The sequence below is a fragment of the Leucopleurus acutus genome (assembly GCF_964270905.1).
Source record: "Leucopleurus acutus genome assembly, chromosome: 9".
NCBI classification, from domain to species: Eukaryota; Metazoa; Chordata; class Mammalia; order Artiodactyla; family Delphinidae; genus Leucopleurus; species Leucopleurus acutus.
Genome location: NC_139144.1, coordinates 108,747,872 through 108,766,978, shown reverse-complemented (window position 1 = coordinate 108,766,978; position 19,107 = coordinate 108,747,872). Strand labels below are relative to the sequence as shown.

The following is a 19,107-nucleotide window of genomic DNA, read 5'->3' as shown; positions in this document are numbered from 1 at the left end:
CGATCCGACTCTGTCCTTGGGTTACAGAGAGCCCAAGGTGGTTGTAAAGGACATCGTCGTGGGAACCATGTCAGCTCAGAGCCCACGAGGACAGAGCACCTGTGATCTCCTAATGCTTTTCTGTCCAGTGCCAAGAGCTATTTTTCTTCTCAATTAAACATTTCAGAGATTCTGCAGTTATCATGAATGCATATTCTCTGCCAATGGATTAGAAACTCAAAATATTTTAACGTGCGAAGGTGAGGAGAATGATGGCACAAGACCAACATGAATAATTTTCTTCCTGGTTGCAGCTTCCACTGCTCTCACGCTTCGAATTCTTGGTTGTTTAAGGAGTCGCTTGGAAGATGAAAACCGCAGCTCGCTGAGCTGCCCAGAGTGAGGCCGGGATGGTCTTCCCCGGGGGGAGGGAGGGAGCGGCCCCTCGATCCACGGGGCCTCCTGCTTCCACGTCACTCTTCATCTCATCAGCCACTCTCTTCCTTCCCAGTTTTACGATTTTAATTGGATTTCCTGTGCTCGTGCAGCCAAACTCTGCCCTGGGCGCTGTGTGTGCAACCTTTGTTGGTTTCAAAATTAATTAAATTCAAGGGAAAATATCAGCTTCCACAAAAGCCACATACAGTGAGGGAACTGAGAGACAAAGCAGTTGGGAATGGGAGTCCCGTGAAGGAAAAAAGAGTTTGAAGACCCCAGAGGACCCCTTGGATGACACGGGAGCTGTGATTGCGAAGCTGCTCCTCGTTTGGACCATGGGAGCCCGCAGAGTCGTGGAGGGGGGGTGGCGGTGGCCCAGACCTGCGTGTCCTGGTGCAGTGAAACCCTGACGCCAGCCAGGCTCGGCTCGGGGCGCCCCGTCACCACATCCCGCTTTCCATAAAGCAATGTCTCCCCAGTCTGTGTCGCTCTCCCAGCAAAACCTGCCTCAGGTGTGCGCATCTTCCTCTTAGGCCTTTTTTCTTTCAATCATTGGATAAAGGGTTTAATCCCATTAAGAGGCTCTCAGGACCCCCTGCCAACCCCAGACCCACGGGGGCCACACCGGCAGCTCCTCTCCCCCTTTTGCCTTGTCCCAGCCTGCTGAAGCCTGCAGGGAGAGCAGGCCAGCCGGAGACCACGAGCCCCTCTCGCTGCCCCCACCCTTATCATGGGAGCCTACGGGTCTCCGGAGCCGAAGAGGCTTTCCTGGCATCAAGGTCTCAGCCTCAGGCGGGCGGTCGTTCCACCTGCTGCCGTCTGCCTGGTCACCTGACCCCCCAGGCCCCCTGACCCATCATGCCCCAGACCCGGGGACTCTCCTGACCCGGTGGCTCCTACTGCGGCCCGTCGGGTGGACCCTGGTATCCTGACCTCCTTCCTCCACCGACGGCTGTCTGGAGGCTTCTGGTCAGAGCACTCCCTGGCCAGCCTCCCTGCCTCAGTGTCCCACCCGCTGCCCAGTGTTCCCGTCTCTCTGACCTCCCAGGGATGCTGAGAGATGGCAAAACATGAAAAGTGCTAGAAATGAGCACGCATGACAAGTCTCGTGGGCCCAGGGTGGTCTCCTTTTCCCTGTTATTGGGAGTCTCCCAGATGAATCTAGAAGGACCCCAGGGCTGTCCCCACTCCATGGCCACCACCCACGACTCAGTCACCACATAGGATTCTGCGCCCGACCTGCTGCCGCGCCGCCCTGCCGAAGAACAGCAGCGTCAGTGACATGCAGGCACCCTGTGCTGGGTGGACACACCAGGCAAAGCGGTCCATATGTCTCCTGCATTATATATTTGCTACTATCGTTCTTAAATAAAGAGCACTTCTGCTAAATTTAGCCAAGAGAACTGTTTGGCATTTCAGCCTTCCCATGCTCCGAGTGAACACATCTCTTCCACGTTCTGCCATATTCCCGTGCTTTGAGTGAACACATTTCCTCCACGTTCTGCCATGTTTTCCTAAAAATAGTTTTGCAGTCTCTTCTCAGCTTTCGGACCATTGCAGTAACTCTTTGCCACTGACCGCTAACGTCACCTCCCCAAGGGTCCCCATCCCTGGCGTGCTCAGTCCTTCCATGTCAGGCGCCCTCGAGCTCTCACTCCCAGGCCCTGCAGGACCCCTGACGTACCCATGTGAGAGGACGGTCGGGCAGGGACATGCTGAGCAGCCTGTGGGAGGTGGAGGCCAGGACTGGAGCACCTGGAGGTGCAGGAGGGCCTCACACTTGCTTCCGTTTCGGTGGCCGATTGCGTTCCGCTTCCGAACAAGCACCAAGGGCGGTGGCTTCGCTTCATTCTGCATCAAAGGGCGGGAAGGAGCTTCGCCGTGGCTTTCAGGGGCACGTGAGGGGCACACTCCCGCGTGGACCACTCGTCGAACGATGGCGAAAATCCATTTTCCTCTGACCCGTCCGCACCAACAAAGGAGCGCTCCCCACAGTGACTGAAGACAGGGGCAGGTTGGGTCAGCGGCAGCGAGGCAGGCAGGGCAGAACCTGGGGGTTCAGGACGGGGGAAGCGGTGCCAGTGGGACTGGGCGGCAGCCATAACCAGCACCACATACCACGCCGCCCGCTGACGGTCCAGGCAGAGATGTGACCGCCGGCAGAAGCGTGATCAGAAGATTCGCGAGACAGACGCGATTACTGGCCAGTTTCACCTGAACCTGTAAGCGTGATGCTTAGCACTTGCCCGATAGAGGAGTGAGTCTTTCCAAGGCCAAAGGAGAACCAGGGCGAGGGAGAGGAGGTTAGCCAGGACATCTGCAGAAGCGGGGTAGGTGCCTGGCTCCGGGAGGTTCTCCTACAAGAAAGGAGAGGAGGGCACAGAAATTAGGGTCGAATAATGGAGAAGAAGCTCAGGAGCGCGTAGGAAGCAATGCAGGTGTCCAGGGAAGTACAGAGAAACAACCCGTCTTCGGGGAAGGAGACACAGGGTGCCTGCAAGTCAGGCAGCCCCAGCCTTGCAGGGGTGAGGGGCCGAGCCAGGAGCCCACCCCACTGCGGACACCAGGCCGTTTCTGTAAGACAGCCAAGGGGGCCAGCCATGTCCACAGCCCTGGGGCATCAGGCAGGACTCGGGGCTGGGGCCCCAGCACAGCACTGGGGGCACCAGGCCGGTCTCAGCCAGGAACAGGTCTCTGAGGGAGGGTCCGATCTCCCTGATGACCCCCTCTTCATTGGGCTTGTACATGACAGCCTTGCCTGGGGAAAACAGACATTTGGGGCCCAGGCAGCTGGCAGTCGGCAAAGCTGGGCTCACCGGCCGTCCCAGCCAGGCGCTCAAGGTGGGGACGGGAGGGAAGGCACCGTTTCTGGGGCAGGTTGGGGGCAACCAGGACATTCACTGGGCGATCCGGTCAGTTTCTCCATGTGACGTACAAGTTCAGGACTAAAAGTTTGTGGTCCTAAGAGATAATTGAAGAAGATATGGCAATTAGCAATATTTGCTTTACTGGGTACTCGCAATCTCTGTTAAAGACCTAGAAAAAAAGAAGACAGAGTTTTGGAAAGGTTCACCTACCAATTGTCAAGTTGACACTACCTGTCACATGGGTGTGATCTGGGGAATTCGAGCGGCTGGACATGGGCCTGGAGAGGCCGCAAGCCAGGAAATGTGCTGATGAAGGACAAACAGTGGCCTCGTTACTGCAGGTTCCCTTTAACAGTTTGCCTATATTTTCTACTTTCTCAAAAATCAGCAAATACTTAACTCTTGTGTTCAAATAAAATCAAATTTTAGGTCCCCCCCAAATCACTTAAGTTTATGCTGTTTGACAAATCATTTCTCAGTGACATTTGCTTCCCACCAGGGACCCTGTCAGGACAGCGAGGAAACTTCCCTCTGTCGTGCGTTTACTGAAACCTGTTTTGAAGCGATGTAGTAGCCGGGTTGGTGCAGGGGAGCCGACTGGCCGGGGCGCCCTGCGGCCTCCGCGATCAGTGCGCGGGTGCGCGGCGGGCGTGAACGCGGACATGACGCCCGAGCTGCACACATGCACCTCCTCAGCTCGTGAACGGCAAGGCCGTCCTTCCTAAAGGGGCGTGTGCTGTGACGTAGCCTCAGCACCGGTACCAGACCTGGGAGCTTTCGAGTTTTACACAGCTGCCATCTAACCCGCCGTCTGGGTCCCAGGACGGTTCTCAGGGCATGTCTGCCAGCACAGGCGGCACTGGGGCACGTGACCCAGCCTCTTCCCACCCCTCAGCCTTGCTCTTTCATGTGTCGTGTTTGGAGAACATCGGCCTCGACCTCGCAGACGTCACAGGCTCTCGGAGGGGTTTGTCTGATGTTTCTAGAATCAGATGCGCGTTATCTGCCAAAGGTGAGGACGCTTGGTAGCAAAACAAAGTCTCCCAATCCCTCTGTCGGTCGCCTTTTCTTTATCATAAACTCTGTGCTGTAAGTAGGTCTCAGTGGGAGAAACTGCTCCAGAATATCTGGAGGTTTCTTTGCCTCAGAAACGTCGTATTTGGGTTTTTAAAAGAAAATCCATTTTCCTCTAACACGTTCACACCAGCAAAGGAGTGCTCCCCGTAGCGACTGAAAAGAGGGGCTCTTTGCCAGCCGGTCACACAGCCCTGGCGACTGTGCCGACAGCTCCAGCCCCGCATCCCCAGAGCCACCTCCTCTGAGATGTCACCGCCGGGCCCACGGCCAGAGCTGCCAGATGCCCTGCTCCCAGCTACACAGCAGTGCAGCTTCCATGGGAAATCAGCCCTGTGGCGAGTGGGCGTCAGTCACGATGAGCATCCGGACGCCCCCCCCTCCTGCCCCTCCACGAAGCATCAGACACCTTCCCGACATCTCCGCTCGTCCTCAGGAGAGAGGTGATCTCGGGGACAAGGCGAGCAATGTCACCTGTGTGTCACCCAGACTGGCTGTGCCGGGTGCCTGGTCGCTTCCGCCCGGGGCAGTGCTGTCCAGCGCCCTCTGACCTGAGAGCCCAGCGGCCCCCTGGGGTCGGTCCACTTCCTCAGACGGCCCTGAGGCCTGCAGCGAGACTGGAGGAGGCCCCAGCGCAAAGCCAGCGTGCTTGCGTCTCCCCTTTGGGTTCCTGCAGTGCCTCTGACCGCCCACAGACTGAAGGGGGCGCCGCCGTCAGCAGGAGCCCTGCCCATCCGCCTGTCCTTGCGTCCACCCGTCCCGTCACCTTCCACCGCAGCGCTGGTCAGGGCCGCGCGGGCGGCGGGAACCACGCCGAGCGTAGGGGTGGGGGACCCCAGGTCCTCTGCGAAGCAGACTGTGTACAAAGGAGGCTTGACTCAGGAGGACTTGGGTCGTTGGACTTAATAACCTTGAAGACCTCTTTCGTCATAAAAATGGTTTTCATTGTAAAATCAAACCCAGTCACATGAGTCACTTAGGGGCATTTACTAAGAGTGTTTACAAGCTCCTTGCATGGATTATCTCGTTTAATCCCCCGACAAGCCCATGAGGTAATGCGCTGGTTTTCATCATCCTTTTATGGTTGAGGGAAACTAATCCACAGCCTCATCAGTGAATAGCACTTACACCACAAGCCCCAGAGTCCTCGCGCCCATTCGCTGTGGATTTTACTCTTGGTTGCGTTAGACCAGCCTGATGATACCGCGGGCTGTGCTTTGGTGTGGAGCACCTTTTCATTTGCCTGTTTGCCATCCGGTCTGTTCTGTGGTGAGGTGCCTGTTAAGGTTTTTGGCCCATTTTAAATTGGGTTGTTTGTTTTCTTATTGTTGAGTGTTAAGAGTTCTTTGTATGTTTTGGGGGGTTTTGTGTTTTTTTTTGCGGTCTCTCACTGTTGTGGCCTCTCCCGTTGCGGAGCACAGGCTCCGGACGCACAGGCTCAGCGGCCATGGCTCACGGGCCCAGCCGCTCCACAGCATGTGGGATCCTCCCGGACCGGGGCACGAACCCGCGTCCCCTGCATCGGCAGGCGGACTCCCGACCGCTGCGCCCCCAGGGAGGCCCCTTTGTCTGTTTTGAACAACAACCCTTATCAGATGTGCGTTTGCAGATATTATGTCTTCTCATCCTCTGCATTTCTTTCACAGGGCAGAATTTTTTAATTTTATTGAAGTCCACCTTGTCAATGATTTCTTTCATGAATGGTGGTGCCTTCAGTGCTGTATTTTGAAAAGCATCATCAACTCAAGGTCATCTAGGTTTTCTCCTATGTTATCTTCTAGGAGTTTCATAGTTTTGCACTTTACATTCAGGTCTATGACCCATTTTGAGTTAATTTTTGTGAACGTGTAAGGTCTGTGTCTAGATTCATTTTTTGCATGTGGATCCAGTTGTCCCAGCAACATATGTTGAAAAGACTGTCTTTGCCCCATTGTATTCCCTTTGCTTCTTTGTCAGAGACCAGTGACTATTTACATGAGTCTGCTTCTTTGCTCTATTCTGTTCGTTGACGTGCTTGTCTGTCCTTTCAGCCACACCAGTGTCTTCATTCCTGCAGCTTAACAGTCAGTCTCATGACTCTGCTCTGGGAACCCCCAGCTCCTGCTGCCACCTGTACCCCACTGTCCTGGGGCAGCTGTTTGTCCTGTGTCCTCCCTTCCCTCGTGGGCCCAAGGAGATGGTGATGTTCCAGTCCTTTCAGAGTTCCACTCATCGTTAGGATGCAGTGGTGACGTCCACGCTCCTTACATGCAGAACCGACCGATTCCTCTTAAAGGAAGAGAGCTGAAACAGACAAGTAACGTTCCCCAGGGAGGGCGGCCTCCGAGGGAGGGGACGCTGGGGTGCGGGTGGACTCTCAGCCCTGCACCTTGGTGGCCTCGTGTTCTTAAACTGACCTGTCACCCCCAGACTCAGGTCCCCCATCTGTATAAGGGGAACGTGGCAAAAATACTCCGTCTGCTGCTTCACAGGCTGTTGGGAGGAGTGAATGAATTAACTTCTGTGTTATATTTTGTAAATTGCAAAGCACCCAGCACTATTAGGTTATCATTACAGTCTCCTAAGCAGAATAAGTGGGTCTTAAAAGATATTTGCCAACGACTTTCAGGCAGAAAAATTCAACTCATAACATTGTTGCAAATGTGACAGTGAGCCTCACTCGTCCTGAATCTGAGATGGTGCCTGAGTCTGGGGAGTAGCTTTGATGACTGCGTGCGCTTTGGACCACATTCCCATGAAAACAGGCTGTCATTTCTGATGGTCTCTAAAACATCTGCTTTAAAACAAAGAAGCCTCAGCCTTCCATTTTTCAGGTGAGAACAGGCACCTCCTTGCACCTGAGACAGAGGCTGTCCCTTGGCCCTGGCGAAGGCTGCTGGTCCAGGGGCTCCGAGGTCCTTCCGCAGCCCTGCTCCAAAGCCACCACGAGAAAAGGCCCCGGACTGGCCACTCCACTCGGCACGCTCTGCTGAGTGAAGCAGACGCTGCCCACTCGGCCCTCTGCCTGCTGCCACACAGGACATGGCGTGTGTGGGCCCCTGCAGCGCCTTCTCGGAGGAGCCCAAAGACCTGGCCGAGGAATCAGAGCTGAGGTGCTGCCCTGGGAAGCCAGGGGGCCGGGGAGAAGCAGAGTGAGCATCACCCGTGACTAATGTCTCCACGGGGAGCCCAGACGACCCTGCCGCACCGGCCAGTGACGTCGCCCGGGTCCCTAGCACTTGGCGCGTCTCCTCCGGGCCACCCGCCCATCCGTGCTGCCCTTCAGCTACTAGGTGCCCCTGCTCATGCCTCAGCCACTCGCTCTGAGTTCAGAGTAAGAGACGCGGGTCAGCATTTTTCGGGGTCTGTGTTGGTCTTATTTACCCAACAAGACCTACATACCCCGGAGACAGGGGCTGTGCCTTCTGTTCCAGGGGAACCCGTCCTTAGACAGATGCTGGGTAGCAATGGTGGTTTCACTCGCATTCCCTCAGCCCTTCGTGCGAAGGTTAATCGTTACTAAAAGGTCTGGGAGGAGCCACTGTTTCCCAGACAGTGATGCACGTGGCATCAGCAGGTTCAGAAGAGACCACGTCAGGGTGTTTCACGTCAGCCGAAGAGTGAGGCGTCGGGCCGCGCAAGGTTCTAATCAGAAAGTTTCCTGAATCAGGAACCTCTGGTCTAGCCAAGGGGCTTTCAACTTTTTTTAACTAAAATCCACAGTTAGAAATGCATTTCACACTGTGACCCAACACAAACGTTTCACAAAGCCACATTTTCTGTGCTACCTTCTTTAAATATTGGTTGTTACCTAGGAAATTGATGGCGTGGCCACTACTGAGTTATAAATAGGGTCATCGTTTAAAAAGTCAGCCAAACCTGGCCTTTCAAGAGAAAAAGGGGAGCTATTAATAGTCACTCCGGGACAGCAGACATAAACCAGGCCTGGCCCAGGCAAGCGGAGGCTTCAGTCGCCTAGTTATATCTCAGTGTTTGGAAACACTGGCCGGCCCGCAGTGTTCCTTGAGGAGGGCTATGCGTGTAGCTCCAGGGCCATGTATGATTATGGAAAGTTAGAGCTGGAAGACGACTTGCACGTCACCCAGTCCCACACACTTGCTGGGGACTAGGAAGCCGCCCTGGGTGACAGCCAGTGGGGAAGGGCCGCCATCTCGTCCCAGGCAGGACCCCCCACGGAAGGCTCAGAGTGGCGGGTCCTGTGTTTGCCCACCGCAGGCCCCTCAGAAGCGTGGAGAAAGGGGAGCGTTCCTGACCTGTTCTCCTCACTGCCGGATCACGTGATGATGGTGACACATGTTCAACTCCTTTTTTACAAGTAAATCCAGTCTCAAACTTGCGATTGTAACGTGTGACTGTTTGAGAACATCTTCCCTGGTAGAACCTTGCGGTGACAGGAATCCTGGTACGTGTGCATCCAGTGTCGGTGGGGGGCTCATGCCGAAGCCCTGGAAATGTGTCCCCCGGCTGCCCCTCGGGCGTCCCACTGGCGACATTCTCAGGCCCACCATTGCGGACCGGTGTTCGTGGACACCTGTCATTTAATCATCTTCGGGGGCAAGCGCCCCCCACCCAGGTTGTCCTCTGCTCTCCACACTGAGTGAGGCCACAAGCCCAGGAATTGTCCTGTGGGCCCCACGCTTAAACAGTATGAGGACTTTCTGTAAGAAAAAGAATACGACCTTAAATATAAAAGTGAATGTTTATTCAGGATAAGAAAGGAGGTGGCAGGGTCCTTTTCATGGACCTCAAGCATAGGGGATGCCCAAAATACTTACAAAGAAAAGAGTTAAAAACTGCAGAGTGTCCAACGTGTTCTTTGATCACCTTTTGTTGGCTTAAGGAAAACAAGCCCTTATAGATGTCTAGTCCTAAGACTTCTATAAACTCATAAAGCTCATAAGAATGAGTGTTGGGAGGATGTCATCCTACTATCCTGATAGTGTCAAAAATGAATATTAAATTCGCCAGACATTTGGAATAAATCTTTTGTGTATCAAAAAATTATCACAATGGAACATTTAAATAAGTCCCCCACCCTGACAGGGAGCAGCACATTCTAATCTCAAAGAAGTTACGAGGGGAGAGTGAGCCCTGGACTCACTGTGTTTCCCCCAAGGACTTGCGCCTTTAGTTCTGTTTTGTGAAGTTTGTGGTGCAGATTATGGATGTTACAGGTGGTAAAGAAAATAGGTATTTTCTCCCTTAGGGACTTGATAGTAATTTTACTAGGAACTGAAGACTGAAGGCCCTGTTACAAACCCGTGAACAGCGGACTGTTCTCGTGTGGTGCGTGCGTAACTGGTTCCCGTTTCTGCCCCTCTGATCATACATGCACTAGTGTGAACAGGAAAGGGGGGGACCTTCCAAGAGGAACACATGAGCAGTACACCACCCCCGTCTCTTCCCCGTTTTTATGTATTTACTTCAAAATTACCATTGTACTTAATGTACACTCTGCTTGTTTTGTTTTATAAAATATATCATGAACATTTTCTTAAATCAGTCAGTATCCTTCGAAAACAAGATTTTTAAGGGCAGTGTGATATTCTATTTTATGAATATGCTGAATTTACTCAATTGTTCACAAATTAGGTTTTGTCTAATATCTTGTTATTTTAATCAATAAACAAACCTGTGCACAAATCTCAAATTCCTGGTTAAAGGATGTGAAGTAAGACAAGGATATTTTTCATCTTTTTAATTATACTGTCAGACAGCTTTCCAAAAAATGTGCCAGTGCGTGTTTCCACTAGGAACAGATGTGATGCCCATTTAGCTAATACCTTCACCAGCAGTTTCATATTTTTTCAGTTATCACCAATTTTATAAAACAAACAGAAATGCTCTCTTATTATTTTAGTTGCACCTGGTTCACTGCTGATGAGCTCAGGCTTTTCCTGGTCATGATTAACTTGTTTGCTTTACCAGCTCCCCTGCTGAGGTGTCTTCCTTCCCATCTACCAGGCTTTCCCGAGAATCTGTCGCGACAGGTGTGCCTTCCTCCAAGTTGGGTTTTCTTGTTATGCTGCCCAGTATGGAAACTCTGAGCTGAGACATCCAGGTAGAGCGTTCCTGAACTGGTAGCACTGGGGAGCCTGGCAGATGCAAACACGGGTTCTTCTGGAGAAAATCCTTGCCCAGGCCTCCCAAATTCCCATAGATCAACCCCAAAGATGAGCTCACACCTAAATGTACAAACTACACAAAGAACCAGTCAGCAGATGACGATCAGTGAAATTACATCCTCGAAACTGGAGACAATGGATTCATCTGGCAAAGAATACAAATAAGTGCGTTTAAAATGTTTTGTTAGGGCTTCCCTGGTGGCGCAGTGGTTAAGAATCTGCCTGCCAATGCAGGGGACACGGGTTCAAGCTCTGGTCCAGGAAGATCCCACATGCCGTGGAGCAACTAAGCCCGTGCGCCACAACTACTGAGCCTGTGCTCTAGAGCTCATGAGCCATAACTGCTGAGCTTGCAAGCCACAACTGCTGAAGCCCACACACCTAGAGCCTGTGCTCTGCAACAAGAGAAGCCACTGCAATGAGAAGCCCAGGCACCACAACGAAGAGTAACCCCTGCTCTCCGCAACTAGAGAAAACCTGTGCACAGTGACAAAGACCCAACACAGCCAAAAATAAAAATAAACAAAATAAATAAATTTATTTTTTAAAAAAAAGAGGAAATTGAAAATAACCAAAAATGAGATACTCTAAAAAGGACCTGATCTGGGGGAAAAAATAGACCTTAAAAAAAAAAAAAAGAAAACTAAAACATACAGAAATCTGTTGCATTCATTTACAGTAACAATGAAATATCAGAAAGGGAAAATTTAAAAAAGACCCCTTTAAAAATTGCATCAAAAAGAAAAAAATACTGAGAAATAGGCCTGACCAAGGAGTTAAAAGACTTAAATGCTGAAAACTATAAAACATTCATAAAGGAAATTACAGATGATTTTAAAAATGGAAAGCTATCCCATACTCTTGGATTGGAAGAATTATTATTGTTGAAATGGCATACTACCCAAAGCAATCTACAGATTTAATGCCATCCCTATCAAATTACCCATGGCATTTTTCACAGAACTAGAACAAGTAACCCTAAAAATTATATGGAAGCATAAAAGACCCAGAATTGCCAAAGCAATCTTGAGGAAAAAGAACAAAGGGGAGGCATAACCCTCCCAGACTTCAGATGATACTACAAAGCTACAGTAATCAAAACAGCATTGTATTGGCACAAAAACAGACACATGGATCAATGAAACAGAACAGAGAGCACAAAAATAAACCCACACACCTACAGTCAATTAATCTTCGGTAAAGGAGGCAAGAATATACAACGGAGAAAAGACAGTCCCTTCAGCAAGTAGTGTTGGGAAAGCTGGACAGCTGCATGTAAATCAATGAAGTTAGAACACTCCCTCACACCATACATAAAAATAAACTCAAAATAGCTTAAAGACTTAAATATAAGACGGGACACCATAAACCTCCTAGAACAGAACATAGGCAAAACATTCTCTCACATAAATCAAAGCAGTGTTTTCTTAGGTCAGTCTCCCAAGGCAATAGAAATAAAAGCAAAAATAAACAAGTGGGACCTAATCAAGTTTATAAACTTTTGCACAGCAAAGGAAACCATAAACAAAATGAAGAGACAACCTACGGAATGGGAGAAATATTTGCAAAAAAAGCACCCATTAAAGGCTTACTTTCTAAAATATACTAACAGCTCATACAACTCAATAACAACAAAAAAAACTCCGAACAACCCAATCAAAAAATGGGCAGGGACTTCCCTGGTGGCACAGTGGTTAAGAATCCGCCTGCCAATGCAGGGGAAATGGGTTCGAGCCCTGGTCCGGGAAGATCCCACATGCCACAGAGTAACTAAGCCCGTGTGCCACAACTACTGAGCCTATGCTCTAGAGTTCATGAGCCACAACTACTGAGCCCCCGTGCCACAGCTACTGAAGCCCATGTGCCTAGAGCCCGTGCTTCACAACAAGAGAAGCCACCACAATGAGAAGCCCGTGCATCACAACAAAGAGTAGCCCCTGCTCGCCACAACTAGAGGAAGCCCATGCGCAGCAATTAAGACCCAAGATAGCCAAAAATTAATTAATTAATTTAAAAAAAAAAACGGGCAGAAGACCTAAATAGACATTTCTCCAAAGAAGACATACAGATGGCCAATAGGCATATGAAAATATGCTCAACATTGCTAATTATCAAAGAAATGCAAATCAAAACTACAATGAGGTATCACCTCACACTGGTCAGAATGGTCATCATTAAAAAAAAATCTACAAATAATAAATGCTAGAGAAGGTGTGGAGAAAAGGGAGCCCTCCTACGCTGTTGGTGGGAATGTAAATTGATACAGCCACTATGGTAAACAGTATGAAAGTTCCTTAAAAAACTAAAAATAGAATTACCATACAATCCAGCAATCCCACTCCTGGGCATATATCCAAAGAAAACTATAATTTGAAAAGATACATGCACCCCTATGTTCATAGCAGCACTGTTTACAATAGCCAGGACATGGAAGCAACCTAAATGTCCATCGACAGATGAATGGATCAAGAAGATGTGGTCCATATATACAATGGAATATTACTCAGCCATAAAAAGAATGAAATAATGCCATTTGCAGCAACATGGATGGACCTAGAGATTCTCATACTAAGTGAATTAAGTCAGACAGAGAAAGACAAATATCGTATGATATCACTTATATGTGGAATATAAAATATGATACAGATGAACTTATTTACAAAACAGAAACAGACTCGCAGACATAGGAAACAAACTTATGGTTACCAAAGGGCAAAGTGGGGGAGGGATAAATTAGGAGTTTGGGACTAAGATATGCACACTGCTATATGTAAAATAGATAAACAAGATCCTACTGTGTAGCACAGGGAACTATATTCCGTATCTTATAATAACCTATAATGGGAAAGAATCTGAAAAAGAAAATATACGTGTGTGTGTGTGTGTACACACACACACACACACACACACACACATAACTGAATCACTTTGCTGTACACCTGAAACTAACACAACATTGTAAATCAACCTTAATTTTAAAAAATGAAAATCAAGTAGGTATATCAAACAGCACATCAGATACAGATGAAAAGAGAATTCTGGAACACGGAAGGTAGAGCCAAAGAAACTGCCCGGATGCAGCAGAGGGACGAGGGGGTGGGAAATAGAGCAGTTTCTGGGCATCAGGTGGTGGCCCAGCATCAATCGGATCACAGTCTCAGCAGGAGAAACGGAGACCCCGACCACCGCAAGCACCGTGAATAAAAGAAAATGCACAGCCAGGCCACTGTGATGAAACTAGAACACACCAAATTGCGGAGAACCTGAAAGACAGACTGCGCGGACGCAGCCGCCTCCCAAGTGGGGGCCTCGCCGTACCCAGAACCCACCCGCTGAGCTGCTGCTCAGAATTGAAAGAGAAACAAAACCCGATGGGTCCACAACCAGCAGACCCCCACTAAACGTGCGTAGGGAGTGTGCTTCAGGGGAAAGAAGAAACCAGAAGGAAGAACTGAGAATCAAGAAAAATGTAAGACAAAAGGGTAAACATGGGGAAACCCAGCAAAGACAATGGAAAGCAATACTAAAGGGCGGGCAGCTAAGAACAGGGGGAAGCGGCACAGGACGGCAAGCAGCGCAGACACACGCGTGAAGGTGTGAAGGCTCACGGGGGGCGGGGTCAAGCCGCGGGGTCGGCAGTGGGCCCCCCGCAGTTTTACTCAATGGCCGGTCCGGTTCTGGCGTCTGTCTGCAGGTGCGTGTGCGGTCATCACGTTGTTTTCTGTGCTTTCAGTGGGTTTGAAATATTTCATTTTCCAACTGTTTAACCTGAACTGTTGCCACAGGTGACGCGGTGGCAGCTGCCCCGAACACCCCAGTCCTGCCTGTAATCCTGCGTCAGGAGGCGAACAGGAGAGGGACAGAACCTGAAATCAGGGTTTCCAAGGACGGTTGAGAAGCCCAGCTCGCCCTCTGCTTTCTCCCCCGCAGGCTGGAAGCCACGAAGCGACAAATCCCACACGCCGACCTGCGAGGCCTCAGACGGGGTCGCTCGAGGCAGGATTTGCTGTTTCTTCACGCTTAGCTCCGCCGTCTTCGCTGCCTTAAGACCCAGATCACACCAGGAATTCACTGGGGGAGGAAGAACGCACCCTGCGGGAGGCAGGCGGCAGCCCCTACGTAGGGCGGTGTCTTCCTGGTCCAGACCCGCTTGGTTCTAGCGGCAGCTGGCAGGGTGGCCTCGGGGAAGACCGCAGGGCTGGGCCAGCGCCCACCTCAGCGGGCTGCTCGCTCCTGGAGGTTAAGACGGGCTCAGTGGTTTTCCTCTCTCCCACCCGGAAGGCTGAGCGCGTCCAACCTGCTGCTTCGGGGCGGCGCCTCGAAGCCTCCTCCGAATGTGGTCCCCACGTCCTTGCTTCCTTTGCTTCCCCAGGCGGCTCCCTCCATGCAGGTTTGCTTTATGGAAACCATCCCAGGTTGTTCACAATGAATTATAGGGGAACAGGTTGGTGTTTAGAGTGCCATTTTGGGCTAGGATGGAGGTGGAACTCCAAGACAAGGCTGCCTCGTGTGTTCCAGCATCAGCAGCCCATAGCCCGACCTGAAGGGAACGCACGGTGGGATCAGGAACCCGGCCCGTTGTCCAATGCCGGCCACCAGTAGCTTACAGATGCACTTTCCTCTCTTTCAGATCACGTTTTATATTCTGGTGAAGGCCATTTACACCCTGGGCTACAGTGTCTCTCTGATTTCCCTTACAACCGGAAGCATAATTCTTTGCCTCTTCAGGTAAGTGGCAGAAATGAGCAATCCTGCCAGAAACGTGAGACAGGAAATCACCCATTTAAGCCGTCTCGGCCCATCAGAGGAGGGCAGAAACCACTAGCTCCAAGCCCTCCTCTGTGCCGAGCCAACCAAACTCCCTGGGAAAATGCCAGCATGAAATATGATGCTAATGTTGACATTTGTATTTAAATACTCTGCATTGCTCATATGAGGAGACAGTACTGACCATGGATAAGAATGCAGTTCAGGGGCTCCCCTGGTGGCGCGGTGGTTGGGAGTCCGCCTGCCGATGCAGGGGACACGGGTTCGTGCCCCGGTCCGGGAAGATCCCACATGCCGCGGAGCGGCTGGGCCCGTGAGCCATGGCCGCTGAGCCTGTGCTCCGCAATGGGAGAGGCCGCAACAGTGAGAGGACCGCGTACCGCAAAAAAAAAAAAAAAAAGAATGCAGCTCAACTGTTATTTACTAAACAGCAATATGCAAATGCTTTGAAAATACAGAGGCACCCTGGCCTTCCCCTCCCACTCAGAAGCACCCACATCTGGGCCTCACAGTGGGTGCTGTGTTAAGAGACACTGTCATTTGTTCAGGAGCATGAGGACAGGTTCAAATCCTGGGTCAGTCTCTTAGCAGCTGTGTGACCTTGGACAAATTGCTTAGCTTCTCTGTGCGTCTACATGGAGGCTGATGGAGCCTGCATGGCATGTGGGAGGTGCTCTCTGAACGGCGCCTGTTTTTCCCCTGCTCCTGGACCCTCCTAGGTCTGTGCTAAGTCTCTGGGAGTTAATGACAGACGTTGTGTGGCTGGTGGTCAGGGTTCAAGGATGGAGGTCGACGCTTCTATCTGAGAAAAGGTTCTAGTTTTTAGGATTAAATCTGTGTCTTAAGCATCACTAGCCTTAAGTAAAATGGGTGATATCCAGCTTATTTTAACAGGGTTTTGATCACCTGTCAAAAAATAATCTGTAGAGAACAGAGAGCATTATTTGGGGTCTCAGGAATTGCAATTCGAGAAACACAGACTCAGGTAAAGCTGAGAGGGTTCCAGGGAAGAGAAGGAGTCGGGGCTTGTAAAGGCAAGAGCCGCAGGTTGTTGAAGTTGTCTGGCAAGAGCTAGGATTGGCTCTGATGCAGAAGGAAATATTGTCCTTAAGGGACAGGCTGCCGCAAGTTGTTCAGGGGGTGGGGTCTGATATGTACCTGAGTTTCTGGAACACTGTGCAGACCTTCTGGACGCCTCGTCAGGACAGTGAGTGGTCAGAGCTTAGATCCCGTCCGGCTGAGACGTGGTGGCCTCACTTCCTCGCGGCCTCTGGCTCCATCTGGAGGTTCTCTTGGCAACACCAACTCCACATTTATTTTCCTCCCACACACCACATATCTTATTTCCCTTTGCTAAAGTATAGTTCAAATGTTAGCCGGTCTTCATATAAAATCAGTGATATAACAAATGGAGTGTTTCTAGAACATTAGGAGGTCCATACTTGGAAGAAAACTGAGTGAGTGGAGGTGATGGAGCGGGTAGCGGAGATCTCAGCAGACGTTAAGTGGCGCTCCTCTAGTTTCAGGCATCTTGGCTGTGAGGTAGTTGATAATTCTCAGAAAGAATGAGGCAATGCCTTTAACCCAGAACTGCACTTTGAAAAGTGTGGGGAAGACCTATAATATTTTATATGATAAAAAAATTCTTAAAAAAACACTGGTATTATATTAATATTTGTTCTGCTATCTTCTGCATTTTATTGTACATTTTTAAATCTTGAAATTGTTAAATATAAAAAAGAAAGGAAACATTTAGGGAGGTAAGCCAGCACAGGGTAACTTGAATTAGAAAATTTTCAGTTTGTTTTTAAAGAGCTCCCATGTTGAGCAATCCATATTCTTGACCCAGCAATCTCCCTCAGGTTTGCACTTCATGATGTATTTAACAACTAGCCAGCAATAGCATTCTGGAATTATTGCAAATACGGTCATGATCCATTAAGAGAGTCTCCAATGCTTTTATGCATATCACAGTCTTCTTTACATGGACATCATTCTTCAGCTGCAGGTGACACTTCTTAGTTAGAAAAAGGACGTGTCTGCATTGGCTGTCATTCTGCTGGTTCAGTGTGTAATGATCCCAGGAAAAAGTGCCCAGAGCCCAGGGATGGAGTACAGTCCCAGGCTCTGCCTTCAACTCGGGCACCCTTCCCACTTCCGTCTGCTGATGCCACCTCCCTGGAGAGCTGAGAGACTGAGTTAATTCTAAAATCCATGTTATAAAAATAACATGCTCCATTGTCATGGTGATTACACCCAGGAAACAGAATTCTTTGCAGTCATCGAACATTTATTCTCCAAAATATAGCCCATAAGCTACGAAAGCATCAAGCAACCATGTTCTTTTTTTTTTAACATCTTAATTGGAGTATAATTGCTTTACAATGTTGTGTTAGTTTCTGCTGTATAACAAAGTGAATCAGCTATACGTATACATATATCCCCATATCTCCTCCCTCTTGCGTCTCCCTCCCACCCTCTCTACACCCATCTAGGTGGTCACAAAGCACCGAGCTGGTCTTCCTGTGCTATGCAGCTGCTTCCCACTAGCTATCTCTTTTACATTTGGTAGTGTATATATGTCCATGCCACTCTCTCACTTCATCCCAGCTTACCCTTACCCCTCCCCACGTCCTCAAGTCCATTCTCTAGGTCTGTGTCTTTATTCCTGTCCTGTCCCTAGTTTCATCAGAAGCTTTTTTTTTTTTTTTAGATTCCATATATGTGTGTTAGCATACGGTATTTGTCTTCTTCTGACTTACTTCACTCTGTATGACAGACTCTAGGTCCATCCATCTCACTACAAACAACTCAATTTCGTTTCTTTTTATGGCTGAGTAATATTCCATTGTATATATGTGCCACACCTTTATCCATTCATCTGTCGATGGACACTTAGGTTCTTACTTTACAGTGGAGAAATGGAACATCTCATTTCTTCGTCTCTTTCTTTCCCGAAGGGCATGCAGACTTGGGTATCAAACGCGGGGCCTGGTTCTGTGTGGGAGTCATGGGCGGTCACTGTTGCTGGCGTCCTCGAGTGTGGCCTGTGGTCCAGGCACTGACGAGGCAGCCCCGGTCCTCACAGGCCCAGGAATAGCAACAGTAATTGCTAACACACTGTGCCATGCATTTCATAGGGGCTTGTTAATTTGGTCCTTACGACACCTCCACCAGGTAAGTGCTCTCACGTCCCAGCTTTACCAGTTAGAGGAGGAGGCCTCGGAGGTGCCATGTGTCCCAGGCTGCTGAGCGGATGAGCGCAGGGCCCCGATCCACCACCACCTTCACCCCGTTCGCCTTCGGGAGTCCATTCATGCCACCATCAGGGGGCGGATTCCAGCCTGGCTCATCTGGAGACACACTTTCAGTTACATCCATCATCCGTTAGATCAGTACCTGGAAGTGAAACTTTAAATGTGTGGTGAAGGCGTCGCTGAGAGACCCGGCAACGTGACTCGTTTGGACAGCTTGCTGACCTGGAGGGGCTGTGCTCCCCTGGGGGACAGCAACAAACCCCAGCCCCACTCAGTGGAGAGACATGGGGAGAGGGAAAGGGAAGGGGAGTGGAGAAAAGAAGAAAAGAAAGAAAAGGGTTTGGAGAGATGAGAGCTCCCAGCACGAGGAGCACGCGAGGCCGAGGCAGCGTTGAGCCTGCAGCCGTCGGACCACAGCGCAGGGTCACTGAGCTTCAGAACTGCTCCTGTGTCGTATTTAATGTCGTCATTACCGAGGTCTGGGGTCACGCTGAATACACAGAAATGGACTTTTCTGAGTGAAGTGTGCATGCAGGGACGTGGGCAGGGCTCCACATGCAGCGTGATGCTTGTCCCCAGGGAGCACAGCGCCCAGGTCGC

The 19,107-nt window shown here is 50.2% G+C and overlaps 1 protein-coding gene across 2 annotated transcripts in view; it reads left to right on the top strand.

Moving 5' to 3' along the window:
• The window catches only part of VIPR2 (vasoactive intestinal peptide receptor 2), a 76,355-nt gene that overhangs the window by 30,915 nt on the left and 26,333 nt on the right, over positions 1 to 19,107 (top strand). The window contains exon 5 of one of the 2 annotated variants that reach the window (XM_082845981.1): positions 15,114 to 15,211. The exons of the other annotated variant lie outside the window; for it this stretch is intronic. Within the exon in view, the coding sequence (XP_082702107.1) occupies positions 15,114 to 15,211 (98 nt within the window). The remainder of the gene's footprint in view (positions 1 to 15,113; positions 15,212 to 19,107) is intronic. 2 annotated transcript variants of the gene reach the window in all.